Source organism: Gregarina niphandrodes (genome assembly GCF_000223845.1).
Source record: "Gregarina niphandrodes unplaced genomic scaffold scaffold00034, whole genome shotgun sequence".
NCBI classification, from domain to species: Eukaryota; Apicomplexa; class Conoidasida; order Eugregarinorida; family Gregarinidae; genus Gregarina; species Gregarina niphandrodes.
The window spans coordinates 55,209-82,032 of NW_011645803.1; the positions used below are offsets into that span (position 1 = coordinate 55,209).

Genomic DNA, 26,824 nt, shown 5'->3' on the forward strand with positions numbered 1-26,824 from the left:
GGGGGGGGGGGGCATCGACAGAATAAAATGAAGTGGATATTGTGGGCGCTGGGTGCGGCGTTGCCTTACGTGGTTTCAGAGGACGGTTTGCCGTTCGTGTTAACATTGTGTGCCACGTCCACGGCGCCTGCGGATTCGCTGTGTGCGGACGGGTTTACGTTCATTATGCCAGCCTCGGAGGCGGCGACGAAACGCCTGAGCGGGATTGCGCCTAGTCAGTACCAAGCCAACTGGCACCGTACAGGTGGCGTGGTGGATGGCGGTCCCGCGGTCAACTTGCTAATGAACACGCTGATGCCTCTGCTCAATGACGCCATGCCCGAGATGGACTCCTCCAAGTGCCTCCCGAACTATTTGAGTGGATTCCATACCCCCGAGCATCCTCTATATGCCGAACCACCATATGCCGCGGAGTGCGTGTATTTGCCCCCGGTGCCATCGGACTTTGTGAGTGGGTTGGCGATTGCGCAGAACCAGACGCGGCTGCCGATGGTGGCGAGTCCGTTGACGGCCCGCGAGCTACAGGAGTACCCCTACCCCGTGTGGCAGATCTACCGCGCGTCCTGGGAGCGGCGTCTGGGCTTCAGTCCCTCAAGCTTGGTCCAGGCGTTGGCTATGGCCTTGGGAGCGACGGAGACCTTGGGAACGACCGCTACGTCTGTCGTTGGTCTGCGCCTCTTTGGGTTTCCGGGCGAGACAGCGCAACTTGAGTTCGTGACCATGGACGAGGTCAAGGCGCTGCCGGAAGTGATGCTCACACGCCGAGTCAAAATGTCGGGCCTCACCTTCCGAATGGACACGCGCATCACACTGCCCGAACCGCCCGCCGCCGCTCTCGTGGACGCCGGCTGCCAAGTCGTCGTGGATCAATTCCTTCCCGCCAGCATCTTCATTGACCAAGACGAAGCACAAGCACATACCCGTCAAAGAGAGTCCACACGCCATGTTGCTGGACGTCATGGCCCTGGACGCCAGGAAACTGGGCGCCTTGCTTGGGTCTTCCCGCAGTTCCATGACATCGAATTACCGGCCCATCTAGCAACACCCGTCGTATATCGCACCACACACCTACTACTTACCGGCGAACGCAATTATGGAGACCAGGGGCCCACCTTCCACGACCGCTACCTCCTAGACGCACCCAAAAATGCCTTCGCCCAAAAAGGTTCGGAAAGTGAAAGAGGCCGAATATACCTTGAGCCGCCGGCAATCGCCATACAGTGTCCTGGCTCCGCCCCCCCAGCACTTCAAAAGGTGACCGAAGCCCATATATATCCCCGTAGCACGAGATACCACCCGAATGCCGCAATTGTCCAGGGTGTGTCCATAACACCCGAATTTCTACCCTATGTCGTAGCCCTGACCACTACCGGCCTGCTCACGGCCCTAATCGTCGTGGCCAAGCCCTTGCTCCAGTGTACTTTACGCTTGCGCATCAAGCAACTGTGAACAATCAGTTCGTCACCTGCCGGACGGTGGATCGATCCCCTGATCACTCAATAATTTTTAACTCCTTTTCAACACTCGGTTTGATTTCATCCCTGAAGGCTGTAGCTGACATCTCCAGTGCGTACGGCTTGGGTGGGAATACCTTCTCCCATGTTGCTACCGAATCTTGCAAGCCCGGAACTGCAACAAATACATGACTTCTTGTTTTTAATGATCAATTGCAACTGACTTACTCTTCTGCAGATCCATGGGCGTGAAAAGCGGTCTGGTAAAACCCAAATTGAAAATCATGAGAGTGAAGAATTCGGATAGGTGCATGAACCAAACACTTTCGAGATCACTACAAACACCGACCGCGCTATCTATCCTCCTCCAACTGTTTAAAGATAGTCCCTAGACATCAGATCAAGTCCCTAGAATCTTATTCCGCGTTTCAGCATCCCAGTTTTCCCTACACACGAAATTTCCAAAATAAGAAAAATAATCTTTGCTGATGTAACCAGAAGAGGTTGTTCACGAATGTCCGTGGCAGCAAACGGGGCCTCGTGGCCAAGGCGAGTACTCGTGGTGACGCTGGTCGTGCTGGAAGAGGAGTCGCAGAGGAAGCGTCTTCGGACCCTGTGGCGGACGGGCGGGTGGACATCGCCGCTGGGCTGGTTCTTAGCGACCGCGAGAATGCCCCGTTAGGTCGGCATACATTTGCGCGCAACGTGCTCCGGACGCGCAACAAACGGCAGGGGCAAACTATATGCTGTCTCGCCGATTGGGCGAAGTACGCCCAGGCCGAGCGCAGCGACGAGGTGCACCAACTGCTGGCCGAGATGCCACACCACACCAACCTCGGCGTCCCCAGCGTGGAACTGTTAGAGAGGGTCTGGTCCTCACTCGTAGCCGCACAGAGCAGCCCATACACCACCAAAAAGCTGGATACGTTGTGGTCTGGGCATCGTAGATGCTCTCGATACCAACCTCCATCGGCTCTGAGCCATCCTACCGAGCTGCAACTGCCTCGCTACGCCTGACGGGTCTGGGAGTAGGCCCGTCAAGCGTAGCGAGGCAGTTGCAGCTCGGTAGGATGGCAGCCATCTGTCGAGCCCCCCCTCCTAGAGTCGAGCAGGAGGCCAAGCTTCTGGTTGAAGTTGGCAACGTTGTGATTGATTTGGTTTTGATTATAGAAAAAAGTAAGGTTATGTTGCTTTGGTCGAGCGTTGTTCACTGGTTGGTCCAACGTCATCATTGGTTTAGCAGCATTCTTTTGCCAGCCATAGGGGTAGCTGGCTCTCTATGGTGACTAGCCACTGCACATGTTCATCCCGGTCACAGAGCGTGTTGGTATTGGTCGCTTATTTGTGCACGTGGGGTCGGTCGCACACGTGTGTGCGAGACTGTTGGTGCGCGGCCCCCCCGAATCTTTTCTTTTAGACGGACCGAGGGGTCAGGTCGTAGGGCATGGGTCTGGTGCCCAATATGAGTTCCATGACGTCGACGAACGCCTGGACGGGGTTCCTGGAAATGATCAGGTCCTCGTTGTCTTCTTCCGCCCACTGGACCTCGAGCGGGATGGGGCTGGGGGTTTGCAGCACGTCATCGGGAGTGACCGTAAAGGGCGAGCCGGCTGAAGAGCACCCGGCGGCGGACTGGTCGGCCCAGGTGCCGCTAGCCACTGGCTCAGCCTCCGCGGTCATCCGCGGGGCGGCCGCCCGGCCCCGTCGGGCCAGCGCCGGGGGTGCCAGCAAATTGGGTTCAGAAAGGCGGGCCCGGACAGCCACTTCGCGACGGACGTCCTCGGCGAAGGACATGGCTGCTACGAAGGGGTTGTAGTCCGGTGCCGCCTGTCGACTCTTCTGCGGATCCCCACTCTGTCGCTCCCGACTCTGCCGCTCCCGACTCTTCTTCGCTGTCGCCAGCGACGGGACTGTGGTCATCCGTGCCGACGTTGCCAAGTCGGGGGACGCGAAGTCTCGCGGCGAGGCCGAGGAGGCCGTGGCCGGCACAGACTTGACGGCTCGGCTGCCGCCCCACCCCTCCGACCGAGCCGGCTTCCTTCTTCTCTTCCTCTTTCCCTTTGCCTCCGCTCTGTCGTCGCTCTTGTCCTTCTCCGCGACGCTAGACGCGGGGGCCTTGGACTCCCCAGTGTTGGATCTCCTAGCCTTAGGCTCCGAGGCCTTAGACTCCGTGGCCTCAGACTCCGTGGCCTTAGACTCCGTGGCCTTAGACTCCGTGGCCTTAGACTCCGTGGCCTTAGACTCCGTGGCCTTAGACTCCGTGGCCTTAGACTCCGTGGCCTTAGACTCCGTGGCCTTAGACTCGTCCAAGCTGTTCTTTTTCTTCAGGCCGAGGGCAGAGCCGAACGCGTCCCTCACCCTTTGGACCAGGGTCACTGGGGCCGGCCCTTCGTCCTTGAGCATGGTTGCATAGCGGCTTTCCGCGGAGTCGCTGCTGTAGGGAACAGATACAGACGAAGCACCGGAGTCGAGCTCGTCCGCAGCGTCTTGGGATGGAGTTTCCAGCTCCTCGTCGCGATCAATGTTTTTGGACTCGTGATTTGTTTGTGGGCGATGCTGGATGTGGACTGGAGAGCCTATGCTGGAGTCGAGCAGTGAGGCGAGGCTGCCTGGTGTGGGTATGTCCCCGGGCGTGGGTATGATGCTTCCGGAGGAGATGCTGAGCGGAGCAGCCACGCTCAATGGTCCGACAGAAATATGCGGAGTGACCGATACCACGATGGGTTTCCAGGTGGCCGCCGCTTGTTTAATAGGAGCGGTAGACGGCGTTATAGAGGCGCTGCTTCCAATAACTGGCGGCTCAGTTCTGAAAGACGCAGCCGCTTGGGCTAGGTGGTCATTCGTGTCGGGGGGCGGCACTCCACTGGCGGGAGTCTGTGTCGGTGTAGGAGCCGTCGGTGTCTGGGTCGGGGTGTTGTGTGGCAGTTCACTGTCTAGATGAGAAGGCCTCAAATTGATTTGTCTAACGGGCTCCGAAAGCGGCTCCGGCTCTCCACCCTCAGGGTCGAGCGGCGCCTCAAGCTCCAAGTCCCGCGGACCGTCGCCGCTTGACGCGTTGGTCGGTGCCGTTTCCGGCGAAGTCGAGAATTCCTCTATCCCGCTGTTCGCTCCGATCTCCGACCCCTCCACAGGCAACGACAGGTCCTCCTCCGAGTCGGCCAGCGAAGCCGGCGTGAAGAAGGTTTCCTCGTCCTTCCGCCCTGGCGCGGCCAAGGTCGTCAACGACTGCACGGAAACGACCGGCGGCTGGATCGAAGGGGTCGCCGGAGACTGGACCGAAGTGGTCGCCGGAGACTGGATCGAAGGGGTCGCCGGAGACTGGATTGAAGGGGTCGCCGGAGACTGGATCGAAGGGGTCGCCGGAGACTGGACCGAAGTGGTCGCCGGAGACTGGATCGAAGGGGTCGCCGGAGACTGGATCGAAGGGGTCGCCGGAGACTGGATCGAAGGGGTCGCCGGAGACTGGATCGAAGGGGTCGTCGGAGACTGGATTGAAGGGGTCGCCGGAGACTGGATCGAAGGGGTCGCCGGAGACTGGATCGAAGTGGTCGCCGGAGACTGGTCGGAAGGAGCTACCGGAGACGCCGACAGCGCCAGCGGAGACTGGACCGAAGGTGCCACCGGAGACGCCGAGAGCGCTACCGAAGACTGGACCGGGGGTGCCGCCGGAGACTGGATGGAAATGGTGGCCGGAGACGTCGGCACAGCTACGGTAGTCAGCTGTGCCGAGGAAGATGTGATGGTTGGTTTGGCCTGGACCTGGGTCGTGATTTTCACGTCGCCTTGCTGCATCGCGGGCACTGACCCAGGAGTGTCCGCTTGTTGGCTGGCCGCCTCGTGGCTGGCGGCGCCATAGCTGGCAGGGCTGTCCGGAGTAGGACTGGCTGATGCCGTACTGTCGGGAGGAGCAGCACTGCCGGCCAAATTGACTTGTGAAAAAGCCACGTCGTCAATTCTCATATGTGTGTTGTCGTGTGTCAATACAGGTGTTGTGCCCCTTGTGAGTCGCGCCCACAAGCTGTTGGGTTTGCTTTGACTGTCCACGATGACCAATCCGCAATTCTTGCACTCGTACTTCTCCATCGCGAAAAGGTGTTATCACATAAAAAGGTGTCGTCGAAAACGCATGCCTCGACAAAATGCCGACAATAGGCCAAATTGCCGATAATGGTTAGTTCCTCAACCTGCTGACGCTACTCGACCTGCTCGGCAACGCCTGCTCGGCAACGCAGCCTTCGTCTATAATTCAACGTCTTCCTTAACAAATGATTGAATTTCAATTCCGCAACCTCACTCAGCTACTGGCTGCGTAGAATGCCACAGCCCCTTGCTTAGCTAGTGTGTATATATGACGCTCATACTCATCCATTTGGGGTTCCTCAGTCCTCACGTTCTGATTCCGCAACCACTAAGTTAACATACAATATTTAAGGATATATACGGTCGAACAATCATCAAGAATTGTCCAACGTGCGGCCAGGGCGGGGCGGGGCGGAGGGGCGGCCCGGAGCGGAGCGGGGCGGAGGGGCGGAGGGAGAGGGGCGGAGGGGCGGAGGGTCATTACCATTAATCTTTTTCTTAGTCGTCGTTTCTTGCGTTTTTCATTTGCTTCTTCTGCCGCTTGCTGAAGTCTCTTTTTAAATTTTGTTTCAAACGACTTGGCACTACCTTTTATGACGATCGGATTTATACCATTGAACGTGCCTTTCTCATCCTCACTGGAAAGCTCCACAATTTCGTCATCATCATCGTCGCTCGGCAGAGCTTTCTCAGATTCTTCGGAGTCGACCTGGTTATTTTCTGTTATTGGAGAAGGCGTTGTCTCGGCGACCTCCACCTTTGCATTCCGAATTTCCTCCGTCTTAGCGTTCAGAGCCTCTATAAATTCAAACCATTGATCCATTGCACTAGCCCGCCGGATATTTTTTTCCTTCTCAAAATCGTCTCTGGAAACGCGAGCCTTGAAATTGCAACATTTATCAGAGATTAATTCTTTATGAGCTGTCAGTTCTTACTGGTGCGTCGAGACGTAACAGCTCAATGACGGGCAGGCAACGGGGTTTTTGATATAGGGAAGACAGAGGGTAGCATGGCGACACACACACCTGACGCGATACCCCTATTCCGCGACTCAGACGACGAGCTCAGCGTTAGCAGGCCGTTCCCCAGCACCCAACAGGACGCACCACTTACGGGGTCTTACAGCACCTGAATCTAGCATTCGTGTGTGGTTTTGATCTCCCTTTAGTGATTATGTTTACTTTGCTCAAAAACAATGAATGTGTGGGCGGTGTTGCGTTGGGGATGAGCGAAGGGAGAGTCCGTTGTGGGAAGGAACTGTAGTCAGGGAATTGTTGTTGGGGAATTTAAGATATGTATGGAAAAAGAGTCCAAGGGAACACAAGTGGATGACGAGTTTAATCTGGAGGAGTGGTTGGCAGAATTTCGGCAGCATTTAGAACTACGGGATTTGACGCAAAAAGAAGCATGGGCTTCGACAATTGAGCAGCGTAAGTGTTGAGGTGGTATTCTGGGTGGTTGTAGTTTCGAGGGTTGTAGCTGGTTTCGAGGGTTGTCTCGCATTCAAGTTATGGCTGGAAGGCAGGGTTGTTAATCCAATGATATTGTAGAACAAGCTGTGGTATTGGAGAATCTTCGGTTTCATGAGTTGCTGGCGGAGTACCGTTTATCGGACCGTCCTCGTCCTCGGAAGTTCCAGAGCTGGACGCGTATCGTGGACGGGGGTTCAGAAGAACCAGTGAGTAATGCAGGTGGGGCTCCGGTAGGTGGGGCGATTCCTCGAATTCTGTCTACGATGACTTTGGCGGGGGTGTCCTGCGACGGGGCGACGTTCGACGGGTCACCAAACGACTCGGTGTTTGACCCCCCGTTGGACGGCGGTGGTGGATTGACGTTAAGGAGGGAGGAGGGCAGAGATGATGAGGGCGCTCTGCCGGTGACAAGGGAGGCGTACCGGTTACAATTACCGAGTTACAAAAAAAAGCGGTCGCTGTACAAATCTTCTTCTTCCTCGTCTCCTTCCTCAACTAAGTGGTGCATCGCGCCTTGCTGGACCTACGATGACCATTTACTAGTAGCGCGGACGGGCGAAGCGTTATTGTACAAAGTATCTTTCTCTTTCGGGTACGGAGAGGACTTCGCACACGTGTGCGAACTTATCACGACAAAGTACCCATTTAATTATGGTATTTACGTTTGCAAGCAAGACATGCGCGCCGTTTGTGGGATCCGTAAAAAGAATGGAACAGGAATCTCCGTCATCGACCTCGTCGCCGAGTGCGAAATCTCATTCTACGGCTCCTACGAGGCCACCGACGCGGACGTCGTTTGCTGCGGGAAATGTGACCGCGGTTACTTCAGCTTCCACCGGGACTCTACTATCGCAATATGGGACGACAACCGACTTACGGCTTTGGTCCATAAACAGATTACGGGCTTCAGGAGCAACCGACAAGTACGCTCAGCCGTGTTCTTGTCTGACGAGCAACTCATTTTAGTCATCTACGAGGGCATTCCCACTTGTGTTGTAGGCTGGAGCTTGCAGGAGAAACGATGCAGGTATGCCACCTATTTCAAACTGCGACACGAAATTCGGACCGTCAGCGTTGCTAGACGAATGTCTACGGAACCGCCTGTAACTCTTTGCCTAACCACCTCTCGCGGGAATCATGTAGTGCTCATGCCCGTCCTAGCCTTCCTTAGAAACCTCGACATCCGGGATATGGAGGCTCTCCGTTCAGATGAGGGCGCCGAAGCTGCTCAGCTTCTCTACAACGTCAACGGCGTGGGCATTTGCGCTACCGTCAACCAAGAGACCGGAATAAGCATCTGGACTCTGGAGGGCGGAGAACTGCTTTCTCGCATTCAACTGTCCGCTTTACAGCCTGTTGCCGAAACAAACGCCGGGACTGGCCGCCGCCGAAGCCAGTCTCTGCAGTCACTCATTGGCTCGTCGATAAAGACCACCGGGGCATCCATAATACCCATACTCCAAGTCGACCGAAAAAGTCAGCAAGAAACGGCTCGCCGCAAAGCGTCGTCAACGTCCACCGCAGCGGGACAAGAGGCATTGGAATCCACTCAAAACGATCTACAATGGATCGATGTCGACGGGCGCTGGTTTCTCGCTGCGACTTGTGGATCAGATATTGTGAGCATTCTCGACCCACTTGACGCCTCGCCCCCAATAATATTGTAGCACACGTGTGTGCAGCACGCGTCTGCGCAAATGCTTCGATGGCTGTCTGTCATTTATTATGCTCTCTCCTGCACACACAAAGGCATGCCTTGCGGAGCCAATGTCGATTGCTGTTCTCCAATGATGTGTTCAATCGTTGACGATTCTACAGAGCAATGGGGCCACCCTCGAAAAACCCCAATCTATTTGGACCGGATTTCAAGGTACAATCAGGATTCCCTTTTTCAGAATTATGCGGCGCCGTTATTGATGCCACAGCTCGCCGCCCGAAATGCGTCATATTTTGTATATCGCGGTTATCGGGATAGCCAGCGCATCAGGAGAGTTTGTCTGCTCCACAACTTGAAAAATTTGATTTAATGAATGCGCAGCCTGAGCCCCCTGAGCCAGAGCCCCGTGAGCCAGAGCCCCACGTAGATGAAGGAGTGGACATCAGTGCCGCCAACTATGAGGAGCTGATCGATGGCGGGAATATGGCTCCGGAGGATGACGAGGTCTACAACCCGTTGGAGGGTCTCACTAAGAGTCAGAAGGCGTTGCAACTAATGCTTAATCCGGAACACAAGGAGAACAATAAGTCACTATGGACGCAATTATTCATACCTTCGTTGACAAATATCAACGACATTGATTTTCTCAAGGCCGAGCTGGGTGATGACCCTCGAAACCCGGATGCCCCGTACCTAGAGTGGTATAACCAATTGCTTTTTCAGCAGAGAGCGTATTTGCAAACGGCGTTTGAAGAACCAACGGCTTTACCAGTGCTTAGCAAACGAGTGGCGAACTATCTGAGAATCAATAAGGCCACCAAATTGACATGGAGGCAGCAATGGATTGACGAATATACCAAGTACCTAGAGCACGTTAAGAAGGCGGAGTCCGGCAATGCTGAGCGAGCTAAACAAGAAGCCCTGGAAAAGCGGAAACGAAAGCTAGAGCTAATGCGGCAACACGAAGCGACTGACGCTCCGTACGACGAACCAGATGAATATATGGCATCTGACGAATCTCCCAAACAGGGATGCCATCACCGAGTTAACTCGGAAGACACTTATGCTGAAGGAAATACGCGTGCAGATACCCGGACGAGTGCCGGTGTACAAGGCGTCGACCCTCGTCCGAACTTTAGTCGCGAACATCAGAACCCCAGCCCAACTGAGGAGCCTGGTCGTCCCAACAGTGGTTGTAACGGAGAGCAGGGTGTTAACGTAGATGAGGTTCCGGATTTGGAGGAGTTGCGCAGGGCTGCCCTTCTGAAACGCCAAGAGAGGCTGAAAACCAAACGGCACCTTGCACCATGAAGATTTTGAACGCCGGCCTCCTGTGGCTCCTGGCGCGCGGAGACGATGAAGACGTGCAGGCCTTGATCGACCAAAGATTCGTAGGATGACCCGACATCCACCACCCGCCCGTCCCTTCTCCCTATAGACAGAGAATTTGAATACGGGGCAGTATCATACCCCGGTGTGATGACCTGGTTTGTTTGGTAGTTATATGCGACCACTGCCTTGGATTCTAAGTTGTCTAATTACATCAATACTTACTTCTTTCCGGAAGACGGTTATGAAGAGACGGTCGCAAAAATGCGGAACAACCCCAAGATGAGTGGCCATCTGGATGCAGTTCGGAACAAGATGAAACAGGTGCCTTACTATCGGAACATCGCGTCGTTATACATTAAAGGCTGCAGCGACGAGAAGGCGTCCTACCCGGCGTGTTTCATTCGAGTGAATGAGCAGCTGTCAGTACCGGGGCGCAAGGTCGTGGGCAACTCGTTCCACGACTTAATTCAGGACGAGCAGAGCTGGTACGCAATTGGGGGCGAACTTTGCGGGACTTACGGGTATTTGTTAAAGCTGGAGAAGTCACGTCTGCACAGCTTCTGTGTGGGGGTCGGTCACATGGTGAAACGCGCAAGCGAAATGCTCAACGGGAAACCTGCAACCGGCGAGCCGTCGAACTCACTGCCGGAGGGAGTCAAACAGGGCCTAGGACAGGACCCGAGCACGCAGCAGAACATTCAGTCGATCAACGACCAGCACAAGCTATCCGAACGTGTCGGGGATCTTACTGCACAGCTGGAGCGACTCAACCAAGAGACAGAGCGCCGCCTCTTGCTGCCTTCCGACCTCCTGGCCGACCCAGCACCCGAACGAGACTCAGCACCCGAACGAGACTCAGCGCTTTTAATGCCACGTCAGTTATTGCCTACCTCAATTTTGCACTTGCCGCACTTCCTCGAGTCGCTCGGCATCGGGCACCACCGCCCGAAGCCGGAGTCGATTGTGCCCTCCCCCGTGATCTCTGGAAGTACTCCTGCCCATCATGTGACCGTCAAGCGGGGTCCTGCCAACAAGTCTCAGGAAAAGAAGCCTGAGGAAAAGAAGTCCGAAGATGACGCGGCCCCGGCCGTACCTGGTGCGATCCCGGACGACATGGGTGCTCCGGTGCCTGGGCGCGAAGACGAGGAGGAGGATGAGTATGAGCAGCGCAGTGCGGATGACATTCTGTATGAGGTGTGGGGCGACGACTTGCAGCAACCCGCGAATGAGTTGTTGGAGGAATTGAAGAAGTCCGTGAAGACGCGCAAGGAGCAGTTGAGTGTGCTGCGTCGACTCAAGTACCGCGTGACGTTCATGCTCTCGAAAAACTACGTCAACCTGCAGCAGGAGGAGATCATAAGAGCCATTCAGAAGTCGGGCGGGCCAGAACACGACTGGCTGGGCATTCAGGGGCTGGTGAACCACATGATGATGGAATTCGTACATATGCAGGCAGTCATACTGCAGCAAAAGAAGCAGCAGCAATAGCTGGAAGCAGGAGTAGCTGGGAGCAGCAGCCAGAAGCTGCTGGAGAGATGTTCCGAGAGGGTGGTGCGAGTGTGCGAGATAGTGGCGTGGTAGAGCCGATAGTTTTAGTAGGTAGGGTTTTACCAGAGACGTTTAGGAGACGTGTGGAGAAGTTTTGGAGGGGCGATTGCAGTTCGAGGTGCATGGGGTGCACGGGAGATGAGGTTGGCTTCATTGTTGGTGTTCTGTTCGGCAGTGCAAACGGGCACGCCTTCGTATGATCAGATTGTGAAATTTGACGGGACGGCGGAGTCAAGGGTGGGGCCGGCTGGCATGTTTCAAGACGCGAACGCGATGGCGTTCGCAATTACGGCTTTGAGTGCGCGTGTGGCAGAGTGGGTGAACGTGTATGCTGCGGCGCCGCCGGGGGTGCTGAATGAGGGAACAAGTAAGTGTGGTGGTGTCGCAGACGTGGCTGGGCCGGGTGGTGGGGGGTTGGTGATCCCGTGTAGATGATCCCGTGTTTGATTGTAGAGATTGCGGCTAAGGAAGTCATTCAGAGCGTGCCGTACCTCCGTTTCACCAAGCACATCTATGACCGTTGTGCTATTTCTTCGGAAGAGCTTCCAGAGTGCTATGCGGCCGGTTTCCGTCGGTTGAACCCGACGGGCCAGAGACTATGGGGCGTGGCGTATCGGAATTTCATTGAGAGTGATGAGGCGTGGCAGGTCGTGACTAGTATGTGCACCGTGTACGCGGAAGCCCTGGCCCTGCCCATCGGGAAGCGGGGCAACCTGTGCTTGATGATCGGCGAAATATTAGACACCGCGCACTCAGCCGCCGTCTTGTCGACGTTCCATAGCGAAAAAGAAGCAGCCGTTTGGGAGCCAAATTACACCGCGATGTTCCTTCAGCAAGAGTCCGCAGTTCTCCGGCGCAACGCCCCCCTCCGAAACCTGGTTTCCGTCAGTGGAAACCCTCTAGACAAACAAGCGGTAAGCAACAACGGGCAACCCTTCAGTAACAACACTCAGCAAGCGGGAGTGGGAACAGCAAGTGGGAACAACAATCTATATCACTCTACTTAGCTGAATGACATGGTCGACGAACAAGTCCCCGAGGATCAAAGGTCGGATGTCAAAGGTGAAACTGCGACAAATTCTGTGAACGAATTGTGGGGAGAGATCAATTCTTTAACACTGAAGCAACAAGTTGACAATGTAGTCCAACAGAAAAATGTGGAATTAATGTCGAAAATGGAAAAAATCGTCGATAATGTGCGTACATTGCGACGCATTCATCAATTTGTGGCAGCGCGACAGGCGGAAATTAATAACGACCTCGCTACGTATTGGTTTAACTCACCCTATCATAAGTGGATCATGACGTATGGTAAGCGCTGGGTTAATTGATTGCGTTTACTTATTTACTGGTCAATTTCATTTGTTTTGCAGTGCTTGTTGAGCCCATATTGCTGACGTTATTCCCGTTGCTTAAATGATCCCGTGTTGCGATAGCACACACGTGTGTTTTCGATGGACCAAGCCAGCGTCGGAGTTCAAAGAGGAAGGGCGTCAAAGCCGCTCCGTCGGAATCGGAGGGGACAGAACACCTGGGGCGCGCCGTATCCTCCCAACGTTCCAAAGGAAATCAACAAGCAGCTGCAAGCTGTTAACCACTAATAGTGTGTGCATACTGCTTGAACACACTCGTATAGCACTTTTTTATGCTGACTCACAATGCTATCCTCCTTCTAATGGTTCAGATAATTGAGGGTAAGGGGCAGGAACTCGATTTTCTGGTTCGCTGCGGTGTCGCAGGTCCCGACCCCGCAGCGAACTCGGATCTAAACCCACAAACCAAAACGTGAAGAACATGTTCTTCAGGGGGAGACTTGGGCCTGCCAACCGCGCTCCACTTTGGTGACTCTACGCTTACGAAGCGATGGCCCTTCTTGCCTACTGCTATTGATGACAAATTCAATGGGTCCTTCCCCGGAAACGCGGCACTGCGCGCCTACCACTACCAGCAATTCAGGAACAACCGAAATTTCCTGGGCAGCGCAGGCCATATTCATTGCGCCAACGTGGGCTCCAAGTGCAACTACAGGTTTACCTGCTGCAGTGGCTACTGCGAATTCGGTCGTTGCAAAAGCCTCCACGAAGACTTCCCCTTCGTGCCTAGAGCCTTCACCTAACCTTGCCGCCCCTGTACCGACGGGGTTTACTCAGGCTACGTGCGACGTGGCCCACATTTTTACTGACAACTTTGGCGGGTCACTCAACTCGATCCAGTTTCCAGTTCGATTCACCTGTCAAATCGATCCGGTTTTCAGGCCGATTCAGTTTTCACCCAGGGGTCATCACCCAGGGTTCGACGATCCGGGGCTCAGTTTTCTTCAACCATGTGACCGGACTCCCGTTCTCCCCCGCACTCCCCTTAGTGTCAGGCTTCCATAAGTTATGTGCCCGTGTCAGGTTGAAAATTGGCTAGGTGGCCATGAAACTGTGTTTAATGTCGCGACCAAGTTGTAAAGCAGCAGACGCGCTGCGCTCCATGAACCCAGCAATTAGCGCCAAGAGAGCCGCCACAAACGAGACGACAGACACAAGGATACCCAATCCCCCACGATAACCGATGTTGGCAAACAATGCCTGGATCATCAGGAATACCTAAAGAAGAACGTACGTCATACGGTCGACCGCAAGTATAGGCTCGGTCGTTGAGGGGGGGGTGGACTGCATAGACTCATATCGGTCGACTGCACGTAGCGGTAGCTTACGAAGTAGAACCCAAAATTGGAGGTGACTTTCTGAGTCAGACGGAAATAGTTGGAGTGGCACGCGACACCGATGAGCCCCACAAGGACGGGCGTCCAGCACTCCAAAAAGTAGTCGGGCGCCAGCGTAAAGACGCGCGTCCGCCAGGCCGCCTGTTGCACGTCATCGAGGAAGGCAGCGTGTATTTTGCTGGGCCAGTGGATCGAGACGTGTTGCCGACACAAATGGACGACGCCCAAGACCAGGGTCAGGAGACTGGAGCTGAGACCCACCCAACGGGCTGCCTTTAACAAAGGTTCCATTCGAGGTGCACCGCTTCGAACGTCCCCCAGAAGGCCTAACGAACCTTTCCAACAAAGTTCCGCTCCCCCCTCCGACGGCCTCTTCAGGTTGTCTCTAAGGAGACCCCGTGGTCTTCCAGCCCTGGGACCAGTCCAGATACTAGTAAGGATACCGGTTCCAGTGGTCTTCCTTCCGGTCTGCCTTGCCTGCCTTTCCCCTGGTCCTTAGACGTTGCCTTTCCGCGGGTCGCTCATTAGTCGCGCTGTGGCCGCGTCGATCTTGAGCAAGTCCTCTCGGGCCGACTTCCGCACACTTCGCCGACCCGTCTCGACCGAGGATCGTCGAGGCCGAAGAGCCGTGAGCGAGCGCGCGGATGAGGGTTGCTGTCGTGCTGCTTCTAGCTCGCGGTCCAGGCGTTGTTGGATACTCATGTACCGCAGTGACCGGTCGCTCGTAGCTGGCGCCGCTGAGCCGGGCAAGGCCGACGAGGTGGGCGGGGCCGACGAGCCGGGGGCCAAGGCCGACGACGAGGTGGGAGCCTGGGCCGACGGGGGCGCCACTGAAGATGGCTGGGCCGAGGCAGAAGAAAGTCCCCTCCGGTCCAGCGTCTCCCGGTGACTGGACTTCCGCACGCCCGGCATCGCGGCCTCGCTCCGACGGCCCTCTTCGGTCCCGAGCGTCGATCGCCGCGGCCGACGCTCCGTCGACCGCAGCGGCGTTCTAACCAAGGGCGCCACGGCCTCCTCCGATCCACCGCCCACGGACGATCCCTCAACCCGACTTCGATCCTCCTTCTCCACCCCTCGCTCCGACGACCGCGCCCCGGCCTGCGACCGCCGCGGTCGCCCATCCGCACGCGGCACGTACCGTGGAGTCAATGGCGTGTCGCTCACCGCACGCGGACCCAACGATGGCATGCTACGGCCATCCGCCTCTACCGCCGAGTAAGACGCCGGCCCCGGGACCGCCAACAGTCCTCTCGGCGTCAAGCCGCGACCCGCCTCCGTCGACAACCCGCCAACCCCCGACTGTTCTAGGGACTGGTCGAGGGATTGGTCTAGGGATCGGTCCGTCGACTTGTCCACCGACTTGTTGAGGAAGGAAACACTCCGCGAGCTCAGGCGACGCATCAACTGGTCGATAGGCTGCTGCGCCGCCGCGGATGCCGGACTGCGGTTCTCCTGCGAGTTAAACGCGTCGCCGAATCGGGAGGCGCCAGGCTCCCCCAGATCTGGGCCCGTCGCCAGATGCGGACGTGAGCCTGTTGGGTGGGAGGCCAACCCGCGCTCTTGCGGGCTGGAAGTCCAGGGCGCAGAGGGCCTCTTTCGGGGGCTGCTAGTACGCGGCAGGCGTCCGGGGACGAGCTGGTCGTTGGTTGCCCTCGAATCCCGAACAAGAGCTTGTTGGAGTTCCTGCAGACTGTTACGCGGACTCGTCGTCGGCGTGCCGTACGGACTGGGCCCGAGACTGGGACTGGAGATCAAGGTCGGTGTTTGTCGTGGTGAAGACATCTGACTCAGCGAGAGTTTCTCCACCAACACACTCTCACGCCCCTGCGAGTCGGTCCGGTCATACGAATCGGTTCGTTGATACGGTCCGCCCGGGCCACTTGCCAAACCACTTGTCGGGCCCGCCTTGCCGGATCGCACGTATTGTGCGATCTGTCCGTTATGCAATGTGTAGATCGTTTGAGGTCCGCTATCCAACCAGGCACGATTGCAGGCGCGCAAACGCACTTTCGAGACAGGACGCCATGTTTCTGGGTCCCATGAAATCATCAAGCCATCATCCGACACGGAGGTCACCACGTCACCCGTGTTGCGAACGGAAACAACCCAGTTCGAGTGGCCGACCAAGTCGCACACCGGGGTCAACACCGACGGCTCTGCAGGCTCTAGCTTCCAGACGCGAGTCACTCCGTCCCGGCCGCTCGTGACCACCAAGGGCGTCCCCGCCACACAGACCAGCGCGTCAATCCGCTTCCGGTGCGCCTCCACCTCCACGCTGAACGTCTCGTCTGTCCATCGACACACTCCCAATACGCCCTTGTCCGTAGCCCCCACAATGTACCCCAGGTCGCGATGCACGTCCCACGTGGTCAAACCCACACCCGGTCCCACCAAATACCGAAGGACCTCTCTGCAACAGAACTGCAGTAAGATGTGCACACCACAACTGTAGGAGTGCAAGTCGTACGGTGGCATAACTGCGGTGTAATGTGGAGGTAACGATCGTGTTAAACGCCCACCTTTTCGGGATGCTGACAACTGCAAACCTGTTGTGGTTTGTGAAAACTATGACCCTCTTCCGAGTCACCCTGGCGCTGATGCCATGCTCCTGGTCCTTCAGTGTGATGGCCCAACTCGGCACCGAACTCAGTACCGATTCATAGTACTCTACACACGATGTGTTTGTGCAAACCACCATGCTATATCCATTATCTGCTATGGTCAATGACGTGATCTTCTCGGTGCCCGGCGTCTTCCACAACACCGTCCCGTCCCGTCGCGTGCAAACAAGTGTTTGGCGGTAGACGCCAACTGTCAGCGGCAAGACGGGTGAAACATCGAACAAAATCCGCTCCACTGCACCCCAGCTCCGAGGCGAGGTCGTATTGAAACCGGAGGCACACGGCATGCAAACGGCGCATCTTAAGGCGTCCAGCTGCTTCTTCAGTTCCTGGGCGAGCTCTTCCAAAACATGCACCTATCGAATTGAGCGTACGTAAAACATTGATCATCTTACCGACACTTGAAGAGTGGTTGCAGCATTCCACCGCTTCAATAAGATATCCGGGACAGGCAGCTTAGTCTCATCCTAAAACCCGATCTATCATTCACTTTTTGGATCCATTTTCCGTGACTTTTCTTCAGATCTATCTTACCGGGCACGCTGCTTCATTGATTAGCGCATTTCTCGTCTTCAGTAAACCCTGAGCACGACAATACTCGGCAATTGCAGCATTAAGTACTGCTGTTTCCATTTTATAATTGTACCGTAAAAAATCGGGACCCCCCATCGCATATAAAGCGAGGATGTTTTGGTGGTTAGCTCAGTGGATCTCCAGGGATGCGGACTGGTTGTTGGTGAACGCCAAAACCAATGCAATGACAGCGGCCAAAAACGTGAAAATCGAGAAGATTATTCCCAATCCTCCGGCATACGCCAAAGTACCAAACAACCCCATAAAGATGAGGAAGATCTGCAAGGAAAATTTAATGACTCATATGTTGCCACAGCTTACGCTGGCCGTGATGAAACTCTTGGCGGGTGCGCCAAGAAAGCGCCCCGATACCTGGAGATGGGACATGATGCCCCAACCACCGAGGACAACAGCCGTCCAGTTGTCGACTAAACGAAAGAATGTAAATATAGGCCGTCTTCTTACTAAAAACACTTGGCGCAAAGCTGAACATCTGGTACCTCCAATATATGTTGTTGTCGGTGATAAAACCGCTGTCAGGCCAGTGGATGCGAGGCTTCCGTTTCGAAAGATGAACAAGTCCGACCACGAGGGTCAAGAGACTGGCAAACAGGTGCATAAACTTGCCAACCGCGACTTCGGCTTTTCCAGGCGTCCAGGATACCATTTTGAATTTCGCGCACGTGTGTGTGACCTCGATTCCGACCAAAAACAATTTAATTGAGCGCTAATGATGCGCTTTGATTGTCAACAAATGCCAGTATTAAACAAACGAGGGCTCCTAGGAATGTCACACACGAAAATATCACACCTATTCCTCCAGCATAAGCAATTGTAGCCCATAAGCCCATTATAACGAGGTACACCTACAGCGAGACAAAGCGATTACGTTTGTGAGTGAAGTGTCTGCGAGTCGTCACCGAAATGCCTGCGCAAGTTGCCAGGTGCACGTGGCTTAGGAGAAGGTAGCCGTGAAGCCAGTGTTATTTACTCCGGCATTCAGCATATCGACGGTGGGCGCGCCCAAGAAGGACCCCGCTTGTTTCATGTGGGCAAGAAGGCCCCAAATGCCCATTGCAACCGCAGTCCAGTTGTCAACAAGAACTAGAGGCGCAAGACTGAACATGGTCGCCCTCCAGGTTGCCGCGTTAAGATCGTCAGTGAACTTGTCCGGCCAGTGGACGCGGGGCTTCTTCTGTAGAACGTGTATAAGGCCCACCACCAACGTCAGCAGCGACGCCAGTATGTGTATGATGCGAGCCGCTTGGGTTTTCGCGTCACCAGATTGCCAATGCGATCCCATCTTTTTGTCCAAAAAATTTCTTTACATGCCTAAGTCCGCTGCCTTCATGCCATGGGCCAGATGCAGGCCGGCGTCGGCTGAGCGATCGGCAAACACAGCAATGAGGGCCAAGAGCGCCGCGAGGAAGGACACCGCAGACACAAGGATCCCCATCCCGCCGCTGTAGCCAATGTTACCAAACAGTCCTTGTATCATTAGAAATGACTGCAGAAACAACGTTATCGCACTGCTCGCATCTTCCCGTCGCCAGGTCGTCACAATGGTCGTCAGGCGCTGGTCGTCTATGAGTGCAAGCTTACGAAGTAGAACCCAAAATTGCTGGTGACTTTTTGGAGCGTCTGGAAGTGGATGGAGTGGCAAACGAGCCCAATGACGCCCATAATCACGGGCCCCCAAACGTCGAGGAACGTGTCTGGGTTCAGCGTGAAGAAGCTCGACCGCCAGTGGAGGGCCTGGACATCGTCAATGAACCCCATTCCAATTTTGCTGGGCCAGTCTATTGAGGCCTCCTGGTGAGTCAAGTGCACGATGCCTAAGACAACCGTGAGTGCACTGGAGGCAAGCCCGGCCCAGCGGGCCGCCGTTAACAGAGGTTCCATACCCATGGTGCAGCGTTACAAACGTCCCCGACGTTGCAGACATCCCAGCGTTGCGAACGTCCCCCAAAATTTGTTAGCCACCGACGGGGTCTTGACGGTGGGATCTATAGCCGTGAGTGGGATCTCGACGATGGGGTCTGAGATCATGTGGCACCTGGGCTGCGTTTTAGATCCTGCGGTCGTTACGTGGTCGGTGGAAGACGTTGAACTAAACATTACGTGACGAGATATTACAGCATGAGAACAATGATGATAATCAAAATTACCAACCCTACAGCGATAAATGGCCCGTAAGTCTGGAGCCAGGCACCTTTTGATAACTTCCTAGCTTGCCGGGCAAAGCGCCTGCTTGACTCTCTCAACTGATCCGCCTTGTCGCTGACAGCCTCTAGATTCTCCCCTCTCATCAGCAAGTCGTTGATATTCCTCTGCATGAGCATGGAGACCTCGTCCAATGAGTGGTTCAGCCTCCTCAGCGAGTCATTCCGAGTGGAGTCTTTAAACTCATTCCGTTTTCTCTGAATGGCCCGATCCAATCGGATATATTGATATGCCACAGACACCTGGTCAATAGTAGCCGCTAAGTTGTTTGCCGAAGCTGCACCGTGTTCGCGCCGTATCTCCTCTATAAATAACTTGCGCACATCAGACAAGAAAGATATGGCGATCGGGGGAGCCACCTTGGATTCGAAAACAGTCAGTATCATCAAATTACTGCCCATTGTTACACTAATCAGCAGACACATTTTGACCGTGCACACACATTTTGAGAGTGCACACACATTTTGACAGTGCACACACATTTTGACAGTGCACATTGTGTTGTAGTGACGTACTAGAACTTATATTGTTGGTTGCATGATATGACGAGGCTTTGGACTTCGGTATCATTCCGTTGATTTTTATATTGATCACTTAACGCCTTTAAACAGGTAAATGCCTGTTTGCGAAGTTTGGTGTTCTGGTCTTTTCCGGGATCTTCTACTAGAGGATAAGCATCTCTGAGTCTGGTAAGGATGGTGAAATCACCCATAATTTAAAAACCTTTGTCCCCCCTCTCCCAGTAGCTAAAGCTTTGACTGATGACTTGAACAAATGCGTCCTCCGTAACTACGGTCCCCTCTTCCACAGCTCTCGCAACCATTCGTATAATGTCATCATCGCCAATGTTTTGGCAACCAAGTTCGTTGACTTTGCGCGCAATGTCTTCTGCTGTTATGTAGCCCTTGTTCCCGTCATCCAGTAATCGGAAAGCACGTACAATGTTTTCCTTCGACTGAGACGGCGGCATGTACTGTCGCGCCAAATTCTCAAACACTCGACGTGTTACCGCCGGCTCAGGATCACCACACTCAACATAAGCCGCAACCTCACTCAAGCTAACTGTACAGTCCAGCGCGGCCAAACCCACCAATGCTTCATTCCTCGTTATTACACCTGGCATAAAATCCTTTAGACAAACACACGGAATCAAATACCTTCATTATCCATGTCCAAGAACTTAAACACGTCCTCAATGTCTTGCAGGTCGTATCTATTCATCCAGCCGCTCTCTCTCTCTCTCTTTCTTTATTGTAACCAACCTTTATTACGACCCCTGAATACTCCCTCCAACCTGAACCGACCTGACCCAACTCCACCCGACTTGACCCAACTCCACCCGACTTGACCCAACTCCACCCGACCTGACCCAAGCTGATTATACCGAACCTAATGTTTACTGGGCCTTGTTTCAAAAGCGATTTACTTAGAGGAGTGAGGCAGCTCGCAGGCAGGCAGGCAGGCAGCTCGCAGGCAGGCAGGCAGGCAGCCGTCAGGCATCGACTGATATTGGCAGTTCGGTAAACATGTGTCCGTGGTCGACTAATTAATTTTCCTCGACCTGGGGGCAAATGGAACAAGCAGATGCCAGCCTGGCGAAGCTGAGCGACCTGGCAGAGCCTGTTCCCGAAATTCCGGTAAGGCGTACACGTGGTGGCAGGTGAAGATACACGCCGGTGTGCGAGATAAACACGTCCCTGTGCAACACGTGTGTGGAGGACGTATACCTGGGATTGTGGCGACATGGTGGTTTTGTAGGATAAGTGGGAGTTGCTTCCGGCATTTCTGCGGGCGAAGGGTTTTATCAAGCAGCACATTGATTCGTATAACCATTTCGTGAAGGTTGAGATGGGTCAGATAGTGCGTGCAGAGACTGCGCGTTTATTACGTTCGGAGGTGGACCCAAAGTTCTTTCTGGAGTTTCTAGACTGTCGTGTCGGTCAGCCTCGGTTAATGAGTGGTAGTCAGTCTTTGAAATTGACGCCGATGCAGTGTCGGCAACGTGACATGACTTATTCTGCACCCATTCTGGTAGATATGGAATACTATCAGGGTGGGCGAGTAATTCGTCGAATGCGAGAGGAGATTGGTCGTATGCCGGTGATGTTGAAGTCATGTGCGTGTTGGATGTGGGAATCGACGGAAGAACAGGTCATTAAGTTAGGTGAATGTCCACGTGATCCTGGAGGTTACTTTGTTGTAAAAGGAAGTGAGAAAGCAATTTTGATGCAGGAGCAGATTAGTAAGAATCGTATCATCATTGAGAAGGATTTTAAAAAGTGTTTATGTGCAACAGTAAGTAGTGTGACGAATGAGAACAAGTCCCGTACGCAAGTGGTTTGGAAGAATCAGCGTGCTTATTTGCGACATAACTCATTTGTGGATGACATACCGGTAGTGATAGCGCTTAAGGCTATGGGTTTCGAGACAGATCAGGAGATATTGCAAATGATCGGTACTAGCAAACACCATGCCGAGTGTATTCATCTTTCAATGCAGGAGTCCATAGAATTACGGATCACGACTCAGCGTCAGGCGCTGCTTTATTTGGGACGTCGTGTGCGGCAACGTAGTTGGATTAAAGAGGAGGTCAAGAAAGATAGCGAGACTTTGATCGATGAGGGACTGGACATGTTGCACCGGGTTATTCTCTCCCACTTGCCATCGGAAGGAGATGATTTCCGCGCCAAAGGGCGTTATATCTGTCTGATGATCCGACGTGTCTTTAATGCTATTGCCGGTCTCATTGTCCTAGACGATAAGGATTATTACGGGAACAAGAGATTGGAGTTAGCGGGGCAATTGATGGCGTTGATGTTTGAGGACAAGTTTCGCACATGGCGGGACGAGTATAAGAAGCGAATTGATGAGGCTTTGAAACGTCACATGGCGCGTAAGTCCAGCAGCACCAAGATGACAGCGTTTGATGACTACCCAGATGTAGTACGTGAGAAACCAGGTGACACGATAACACGAGGTATGCAACAGGCGTTGAGCACGGGTAACTGGACGATCAAACGTTTCCGAATGGAGAAAAGTGGAGTCGCTCAAGTCTTGAGTCGGTTCAGCTATGTGGCTGCATTAGGCATGATGACCCGTTTGGTTGCGGGCGTGGAAAAGGGTATGAAGTTGGCTCAGCCGCGATGGTTACAGCCTTCTCAATGGGGTATGTTATGCCCTTGTGATACACCAGAGGGAGAGGGTATTGGTATTGTCAAAAATTTGTCGCTCATGACCCAGGTGACAACGGACGAGAATGACACGCCACTGAAGAGGATGGCATTTATCCTAGGCGTTGAGGATGGCAATTGTCTGACGGGGGAGGAGTTATATGACACGGGCACATATCTCATCTTCCTTAACGGAAGTATGTTAGGTGTTCATCGAAGGCCGACACAATTCATGCTGAACTGGAAACGTCTTAGGCGTTGTGGAAAAATTGGTGGCTTTGTATCGATCTACGTGGACGAGTCACATCAAGCCATATATATAGCATCAGATGGAGGACGACTGTGTCGACCATTGATTATTGTAGAGGGCCGCGTGCCACGATTGAAGGCTAAGCATGTGGTCATGGTACGGAATGGGGAACTGAATTTCTTTGATTTTCTTCGCAATGGTGTGTTGGAATGGATTGATGTCAATGAGGAGAATAACACGGTTACAGCCCTTAAGGAAAGTGACATTACGGAGGAGACAACTCATCTAGAGATTGACGCCCTAACCATAATGGGTGTAGTGTCTGGTCTTGTGCCTTATCCACATCATAATCAGTCCCCGCGTAATACTTACCAGTGTGCTATGGGGAAACAGGCTATGGGTGTGATGTCATATAACCAGTTCAATCGTGTGGATAACGTGCTTTATTTGTTGGTTTACCCACAACGTCAGTTATGCAAGAGCAAGACTATCGAACTGGCTGGGCTGGATAAGTTACCTGCTGGACACGCGGCATCTGTTGCCGTCATGTCCTATAGTGGCTATGATATCGAAGATGCTCTTATTATGAACCGCGGGGCCATCGACCGCGGGTTCGGACGATGTTACGTCATTAAACGGTACGCTGTAGAACTTAAAAAGTACGGCGGAACGGCCGACCGTGCGCTACCACCGCCACCACCGAAAATGGTTGGTAGCGGACGCAATGCGAAGGCGAAGGTCGACTACCGTTATGAGGTACTCGAGGGCGATGGGGTAGCCCGCGTTGGCGCATTGTTATCACAAGACCAGATTTATTGCAACAAGGGCGTACCCGTCCAAACGGACACAGGTGGTGTGACGGGTAAGCAAGTCTTTCAACCGCAGCCCGCCAAGTACAAGACACCAGTTCCAAGTTTCGTGGACCGTGTAATCTTGACTGAAAATGCGGAAGACAATGTACTGTATAAGTTTATCTTTAGACAAACGCGACCGCCAGAGTATGGCGATAAATTCAGTTCACGACACGGCCAAAAGGGAGTAGTGGGCTGCATCGTACCACCAGAAGACTTCCCATTTGCTGAATCTGGCTGGTCACCTGACATGATTATGAATCCGCACGGTTTCCCCTCGCGCATGACCGTCGGTAAAATGATCGAATTGATTGCCGGTAAGTCTTCTCTCTTCGATGGGAAATTGAAATATGGTACAGCCTTTGGTGGAACCAAAGTCAAGGACATTGCTCAAGTCCTCTGTGGCGCCGGCTTCCATTACAGCGGCAAGGACTACCTGACATCCGGCATCACTGGCGAAGCTCTTCAGACCTATGTATTTAATGGACCTATCTTCTACCAGAAGTTAAAGCATATGGTACAAGACAAAATTCATGCACGAGGTATTGGTCCCAGACAACTTATGACCAGACAACCCACCGAAGGTAGAGCCAAAATGGGCGGCCTTCGTCTAGGTGAAATGGAACGCGATTGTCTAGTCGCTTATGGCGGCTCCAACATGATTCTAGAACGACTCATGCTCTCATCAGACGCATTCAAAACAGATGTCTGTTCCCGATGCGGACTACTCGGCTATAACAACTACTGCCCGTACTGTAAAACCAGCGATGATGTCGCCTCGATCACTCTACCCTACGCATGCAAACTCCTCTTCCAAGAATTACAAGCCATGAATGTCACACCAAAACTGAAGCTCTCAGAAATACAATAGCAAAGAGTCACGATGCACGCACATTTCATCATGATATCTTTCGTCGTTTCCTTCTAGGCAGCAGCTTCAGTATCGCTTCTGTTAACGCCCACAACATGAGTGCCGAAAAAATCCATACGTAGTTAAACATGGGCTGGGCGGCCGCCTCCTCGACCAAGGCCTTCAGGTAGCTGGTACAAATAAAGTTTGATTGATCTTGAAAGGCATTGAAAGCGTGGATCGTTCGGCCAGGTCCCTCATTGCGCAGTCGCTCCGATAGCAATTGCAGCTCTGGTTGCAGTTGTAGCTGTTTCCTCACTTTATTTTGAGTGAAGCGGTACGCTTCAATGACGGCCTTGAGGTTGCTTGCATATGATAATTTGTGAACGTTGTCGTGTGTATTCGCACCACTTCGTAATTGGTTCCGAATATCATATTCTCCATCATCGGCTATTGTTCCGGGTAGTATGGTGGTTGTAGGCGAGGGCCATAGTGTGTAGGAGTTGAGCGAATTTAGCACTAAGTCGATCGCACACGTTTTCCCAGGAAATAGACCGGTGGTTTTTAGCTGGACTTTTGTTCGTCGTAATGTCTCGGTAGCCGCTGCTTTGGAATACCAGAGACATACAGAGCCGGCAGCGCCAAAGGATGTTGAATATATGGGTAGATAATGGACAAAAGGTCTAATAGCTTCATTAAAGGGCAGCAGGCGTTGATTCGTCTTGAGGATGACAGGCTCGGTCAGGTATAGTGAATTCATCAACATAGCCAGTTGATTGATCTCATAGGTAGACGCAGGCCACAGCCAGTAACCCAACACCGTCCTCTGACAATGAAGAGGCCACGTCCACGACAACTTTCCGCCAACCTCACTCGTTCCCGCTGTCGAATCTTGACTGTATGCGTCGGTAACGTGTTCTAGTAGCGAACCCAAGTCCGCGAGTGATTGGCCGTAAAGTACGGGTGAGTCTAATCGCTGCATGGTGACTTCAGAATCGTCCTCGAACACGAACATCGAATGCTCTGAGTTGTCATTTAGTATGCTCAGATGAGATAATGTCAAACTCAATTCCCCTTTTATAGTACACTGCTCGGCCCGTAAATCATGATACCACGCATTACTGGAATCCCAGTTTTGCAACGGTTCGACGCGAGTCGCATTCTGTAACTGGTGTAGAAAACTGACCCGTCGTTGACTCGCTGTTTCTAGGTTCAAAAAATACATACCTACTGACTGGCTTGTTCCACACACACGCACTAAAGATTGCAACGGAGTACATATGGGTACATCAGATATAACACACCAAGCTATCTGGGAAGTGAGCACAGCTAAGACTGGTACCAGTGTTAAGAATCTAATTGATACACGGTTGGATACCTTTTGGCAATCCAATTCTGGGGTACCGCATTTCATCACCGGTTATTTCAACTATCGAAGAAACATCTGTGCTGTTGAGCTGTACGTGCACTACGGCATCGATGATACCTACACCCCGAAAATCGTCGTAGTTAGGGTCGGTGACCATGTCGACTGTTTAGAGGTAAGTGGCTATTACCCACCAGTAGTGACCGTACCCACGGGGGGTAACACACCAAGGGTAACACACCAAGGGTAACACACCAAAGGTAACGCATCACCTACCCAGCCAACCCCCTATAGACTGTAGGTGAGTTCACCTTGAGCGCCCCCATCGGATGGGTCAAGCTACGTTTGGAGCCGATGTATTATTTGTCGAAGGTCATTCAACAACTCCCAGATACACCCGAGGCAGCTCTAGCCTCCACGTTAATGAGAGAGTCTTCAAGACAAGGTTTTTCGTGCTCAATTATACAAATCGGTATACTAGCCAACTTCCAGAATGGACAGGACAGTCATGTTCGTCAGGTCAAAGTGTTGGAACAATGTTGAGTGGAATAATACGATATGGAACAATGCTAGGTAGAACAAGATTAGCTAGAACAAGTTGAAACAAGAATAAGTAGTTGAAACAAGAATAAGTAGTTGAAACAAGAATAAGTAGCGGAAACAAGAA

The 26,824-nt window shown here is 53.4% G+C and overlaps 21 protein-coding genes across 21 annotated transcripts; 8 read left to right on the top strand and 13 right to left on the bottom strand.

The window, feature by feature from the left end:
* Positions 1-27: 27 nt before the first annotated feature.
* Positions 28-1,449, top strand: GNI_133030 (putative transmembrane protein; the record flags this gene model as incomplete). The annotated part of the gene is made up of 1 exon (XM_011133942.1): positions 28-1,449. One exon carries the CDS (start codon positions 28-30, stop codon positions 1,447-1,449), a length of 1,422 nt encoding a protein of 473 aa, XP_011132244.1.
* Positions 1,450-1,492: 43 nt separating this feature from the next.
* GNI_133040 (hypothetical protein) lies at positions 1,493-1,767 on the bottom strand (the record flags this gene model as incomplete). The annotated part of the gene is made up of 2 exons (XM_011133943.1): positions 1,493-1,629; positions 1,683-1,767. 2 exons carry the CDS (start codon positions 1,765-1,767, stop codon positions 1,493-1,495), a joined length of 222 nt encoding a protein of 73 aa, XP_011132245.1.
* Positions 1,768-2,867: 1,100 nt separating this feature from the next.
* Positions 2,868-5,537, bottom strand: GNI_133050 (hypothetical protein; the record flags this gene model as incomplete). The annotated part of the gene is made up of 3 exons (XM_011133944.1): positions 2,868-4,654; positions 4,692-5,092; positions 5,128-5,537. 3 exons carry the CDS (start codon positions 5,535-5,537, stop codon positions 2,868-2,870), a joined length of 2,598 nt encoding a protein of 865 aa, XP_011132246.1.
* A 211-nt stretch (positions 5,538-5,748) lies between these two features.
* Positions 5,749-6,357, bottom strand: GNI_133060 (hypothetical protein; the record flags this gene model as incomplete). Its single annotated transcript, XM_011133945.1, has 2 exons — positions 5,749-5,862; positions 6,019-6,357. 2 exons carry the CDS (start codon positions 6,355-6,357, stop codon positions 5,749-5,751), a joined length of 453 nt encoding a protein of 150 aa, XP_011132247.1.
* A 474-nt stretch (positions 6,358-6,831) lies between these two features.
* On the top strand, positions 6,832-8,673 carry GNI_133070 (hypothetical protein; the record flags this gene model as incomplete). Its single annotated transcript, XM_011133946.1, has 2 exons — positions 6,832-6,964; positions 7,085-8,673. 2 exons carry the CDS (start codon positions 6,832-6,834, stop codon positions 8,671-8,673), a joined length of 1,722 nt encoding a protein of 573 aa, XP_011132248.1.
* Positions 8,674-9,032: 359 nt separating this feature from the next.
* On the top strand, positions 9,033-9,974 carry GNI_133080 (hypothetical protein; the record flags this gene model as incomplete). The annotated part of the gene is made up of 1 exon (XM_011133947.1): positions 9,033-9,974. The coding sequence occupies one exon, from the start codon at positions 9,033-9,035 to the stop codon at positions 9,972-9,974; it is 942 nt and encodes a 313-aa protein (XP_011132249.1).
* A 282-nt stretch (positions 9,975-10,256) lies between these two features.
* Positions 10,257-11,483, top strand: GNI_133090 (hypothetical protein; the record flags this gene model as incomplete). Its single annotated transcript, XM_011133948.1, has 1 exon — positions 10,257-11,483. One exon carries the CDS (start codon positions 10,257-10,259, stop codon positions 11,481-11,483), a length of 1,227 nt encoding a protein of 408 aa, XP_011132250.1.
* A 198-nt stretch (positions 11,484-11,681) lies between these two features.
* Positions 11,682-12,550, top strand: GNI_133100 (hypothetical protein; the record flags this gene model as incomplete). Its single annotated transcript, XM_011133949.1, has 2 exons — positions 11,682-11,910; positions 11,997-12,550. The coding sequence occupies 2 exons, from the start codon at positions 11,682-11,684 to the stop codon at positions 12,548-12,550; spliced, it is 783 nt and encodes a 260-aa protein (XP_011132251.1).
* A 9-nt stretch (positions 12,551-12,559) lies between these two features.
* Positions 12,560-12,963, top strand: GNI_133110 (putative transmembrane protein; the record flags this gene model as incomplete). The annotated part of the gene is made up of 2 exons (XM_011133950.1): positions 12,560-12,854; positions 12,917-12,963. 2 exons carry the CDS (start codon positions 12,560-12,562, stop codon positions 12,961-12,963), a joined length of 342 nt encoding a protein of 113 aa, XP_011132252.1.
* Positions 12,964-13,951: 988 nt separating this feature from the next.
* Positions 13,952-14,544, bottom strand: GNI_133120 (putative transmembrane protein; the record flags this gene model as incomplete). Its single annotated transcript, XM_011133951.1, has 2 exons — positions 13,952-14,134; positions 14,245-14,544. 2 exons carry the CDS (start codon positions 14,542-14,544, stop codon positions 13,952-13,954), a joined length of 483 nt encoding a protein of 160 aa, XP_011132253.1.
* A 204-nt stretch (positions 14,545-14,748) lies between these two features.
* Positions 14,749-16,728, bottom strand: GNI_133130 (WD domain, G-beta repeat protein; the record flags this gene model as incomplete). Its single annotated transcript, XM_011133952.1, has 1 exon — positions 14,749-16,728. The coding sequence occupies one exon, from the start codon at positions 16,726-16,728 to the stop codon at positions 14,749-14,751; it is 1,980 nt and encodes a 659-aa protein (XP_011132254.1).
* A 532-nt stretch (positions 16,729-17,260) lies between these two features.
* GNI_133140 (hypothetical protein) lies at positions 17,261-17,543 on the bottom strand (the record flags this gene model as incomplete). Its single annotated transcript, XM_011133953.1, has 2 exons — positions 17,261-17,341; positions 17,409-17,543. 2 exons carry the CDS (start codon positions 17,541-17,543, stop codon positions 17,261-17,263), a joined length of 216 nt encoding a protein of 71 aa, XP_011132255.1.
* Positions 17,544-17,576: 33 nt separating this feature from the next.
* Positions 17,577-18,114, bottom strand: GNI_133150 (putative transmembrane protein; the record flags this gene model as incomplete). The annotated part of the gene is made up of 3 exons (XM_011133954.1): positions 17,577-17,726; positions 17,769-17,875; positions 17,913-18,114. 3 exons carry the CDS (start codon positions 18,112-18,114, stop codon positions 17,577-17,579), a joined length of 459 nt encoding a protein of 152 aa, XP_011132256.1.
* Positions 18,115-18,163: 49 nt separating this feature from the next.
* GNI_133160 (putative transmembrane protein) lies at positions 18,164-18,750 on the bottom strand (the record flags this gene model as incomplete). Its single annotated transcript, XM_011133955.1, has 2 exons — positions 18,164-18,313; positions 18,439-18,750. 2 exons carry the CDS (start codon positions 18,748-18,750, stop codon positions 18,164-18,166), a joined length of 462 nt encoding a protein of 153 aa, XP_011132257.1.
* Positions 18,751-18,771: 21 nt separating this feature from the next.
* Positions 18,772-19,355, bottom strand: GNI_133170 (putative transmembrane protein; the record flags this gene model as incomplete). Its single annotated transcript, XM_011133956.1, has 2 exons — positions 18,772-18,954; positions 19,050-19,355. The coding sequence occupies 2 exons, from the start codon at positions 19,353-19,355 to the stop codon at positions 18,772-18,774; spliced, it is 489 nt and encodes a 162-aa protein (XP_011132258.1).
* A 224-nt stretch (positions 19,356-19,579) lies between these two features.
* Positions 19,580-20,071, bottom strand: GNI_133180 (putative vesicle transport protein; the record flags this gene model as incomplete). Its single annotated transcript, XM_011133957.1, has 1 exon — positions 19,580-20,071. The coding sequence occupies one exon, from the start codon at positions 20,069-20,071 to the stop codon at positions 19,580-19,582; it is 492 nt and encodes a 163-aa protein (XP_011132259.1).
* Positions 20,072-20,184: 113 nt separating this feature from the next.
* GNI_133190 (hypothetical protein) lies at positions 20,185-20,382 on the bottom strand (the record flags this gene model as incomplete). Its single annotated transcript, XM_011133958.1, has 1 exon — positions 20,185-20,382. The coding sequence occupies one exon, from the start codon at positions 20,380-20,382 to the stop codon at positions 20,185-20,187; it is 198 nt and encodes a 65-aa protein (XP_011132260.1).
* A 3-nt stretch (positions 20,383-20,385) lies between these two features.
* Positions 20,386-20,891, bottom strand: GNI_133200 (putative centrin-1; the record flags this gene model as incomplete). The annotated part of the gene is made up of 2 exons (XM_011133959.1): positions 20,386-20,786; positions 20,828-20,891. The coding sequence occupies 2 exons, from the start codon at positions 20,889-20,891 to the stop codon at positions 20,386-20,388; spliced, it is 465 nt and encodes a 154-aa protein (XP_011132261.1).
* Positions 20,892-21,241: 350 nt separating this feature from the next.
* Positions 21,242-24,812, top strand: GNI_133210 (DNA-directed RNA polymerase beta subunit; the record flags this gene model as incomplete). The annotated part of the gene is made up of 2 exons (XM_011133960.1): positions 21,242-21,307; positions 21,429-24,812. The coding sequence occupies 2 exons, from the start codon at positions 21,242-21,244 to the stop codon at positions 24,810-24,812; spliced, it is 3,450 nt and encodes a 1,149-aa protein (XP_011132262.1).
* Positions 24,813-24,840: 28 nt separating this feature from the next.
* Positions 24,841-26,016, bottom strand: GNI_133220 (putative transmembrane protein; the record flags this gene model as incomplete). Its single annotated transcript, XM_011133961.1, has 1 exon — positions 24,841-26,016. The coding sequence occupies one exon, from the start codon at positions 26,014-26,016 to the stop codon at positions 24,841-24,843; it is 1,176 nt and encodes a 391-aa protein (XP_011132263.1).
* A 55-nt stretch (positions 26,017-26,071) lies between these two features.
* Positions 26,072-26,700, top strand: GNI_133230 (anaphase-promoting complex subunit 10; the record flags this gene model as incomplete). The annotated part of the gene is made up of 2 exons (XM_011133962.1): positions 26,072-26,332; positions 26,452-26,700. The coding sequence occupies 2 exons, from the start codon at positions 26,072-26,074 to the stop codon at positions 26,698-26,700; spliced, it is 510 nt and encodes a 169-aa protein (XP_011132264.1).
* Positions 26,701-26,824: the final 124 nt, after the last annotated feature.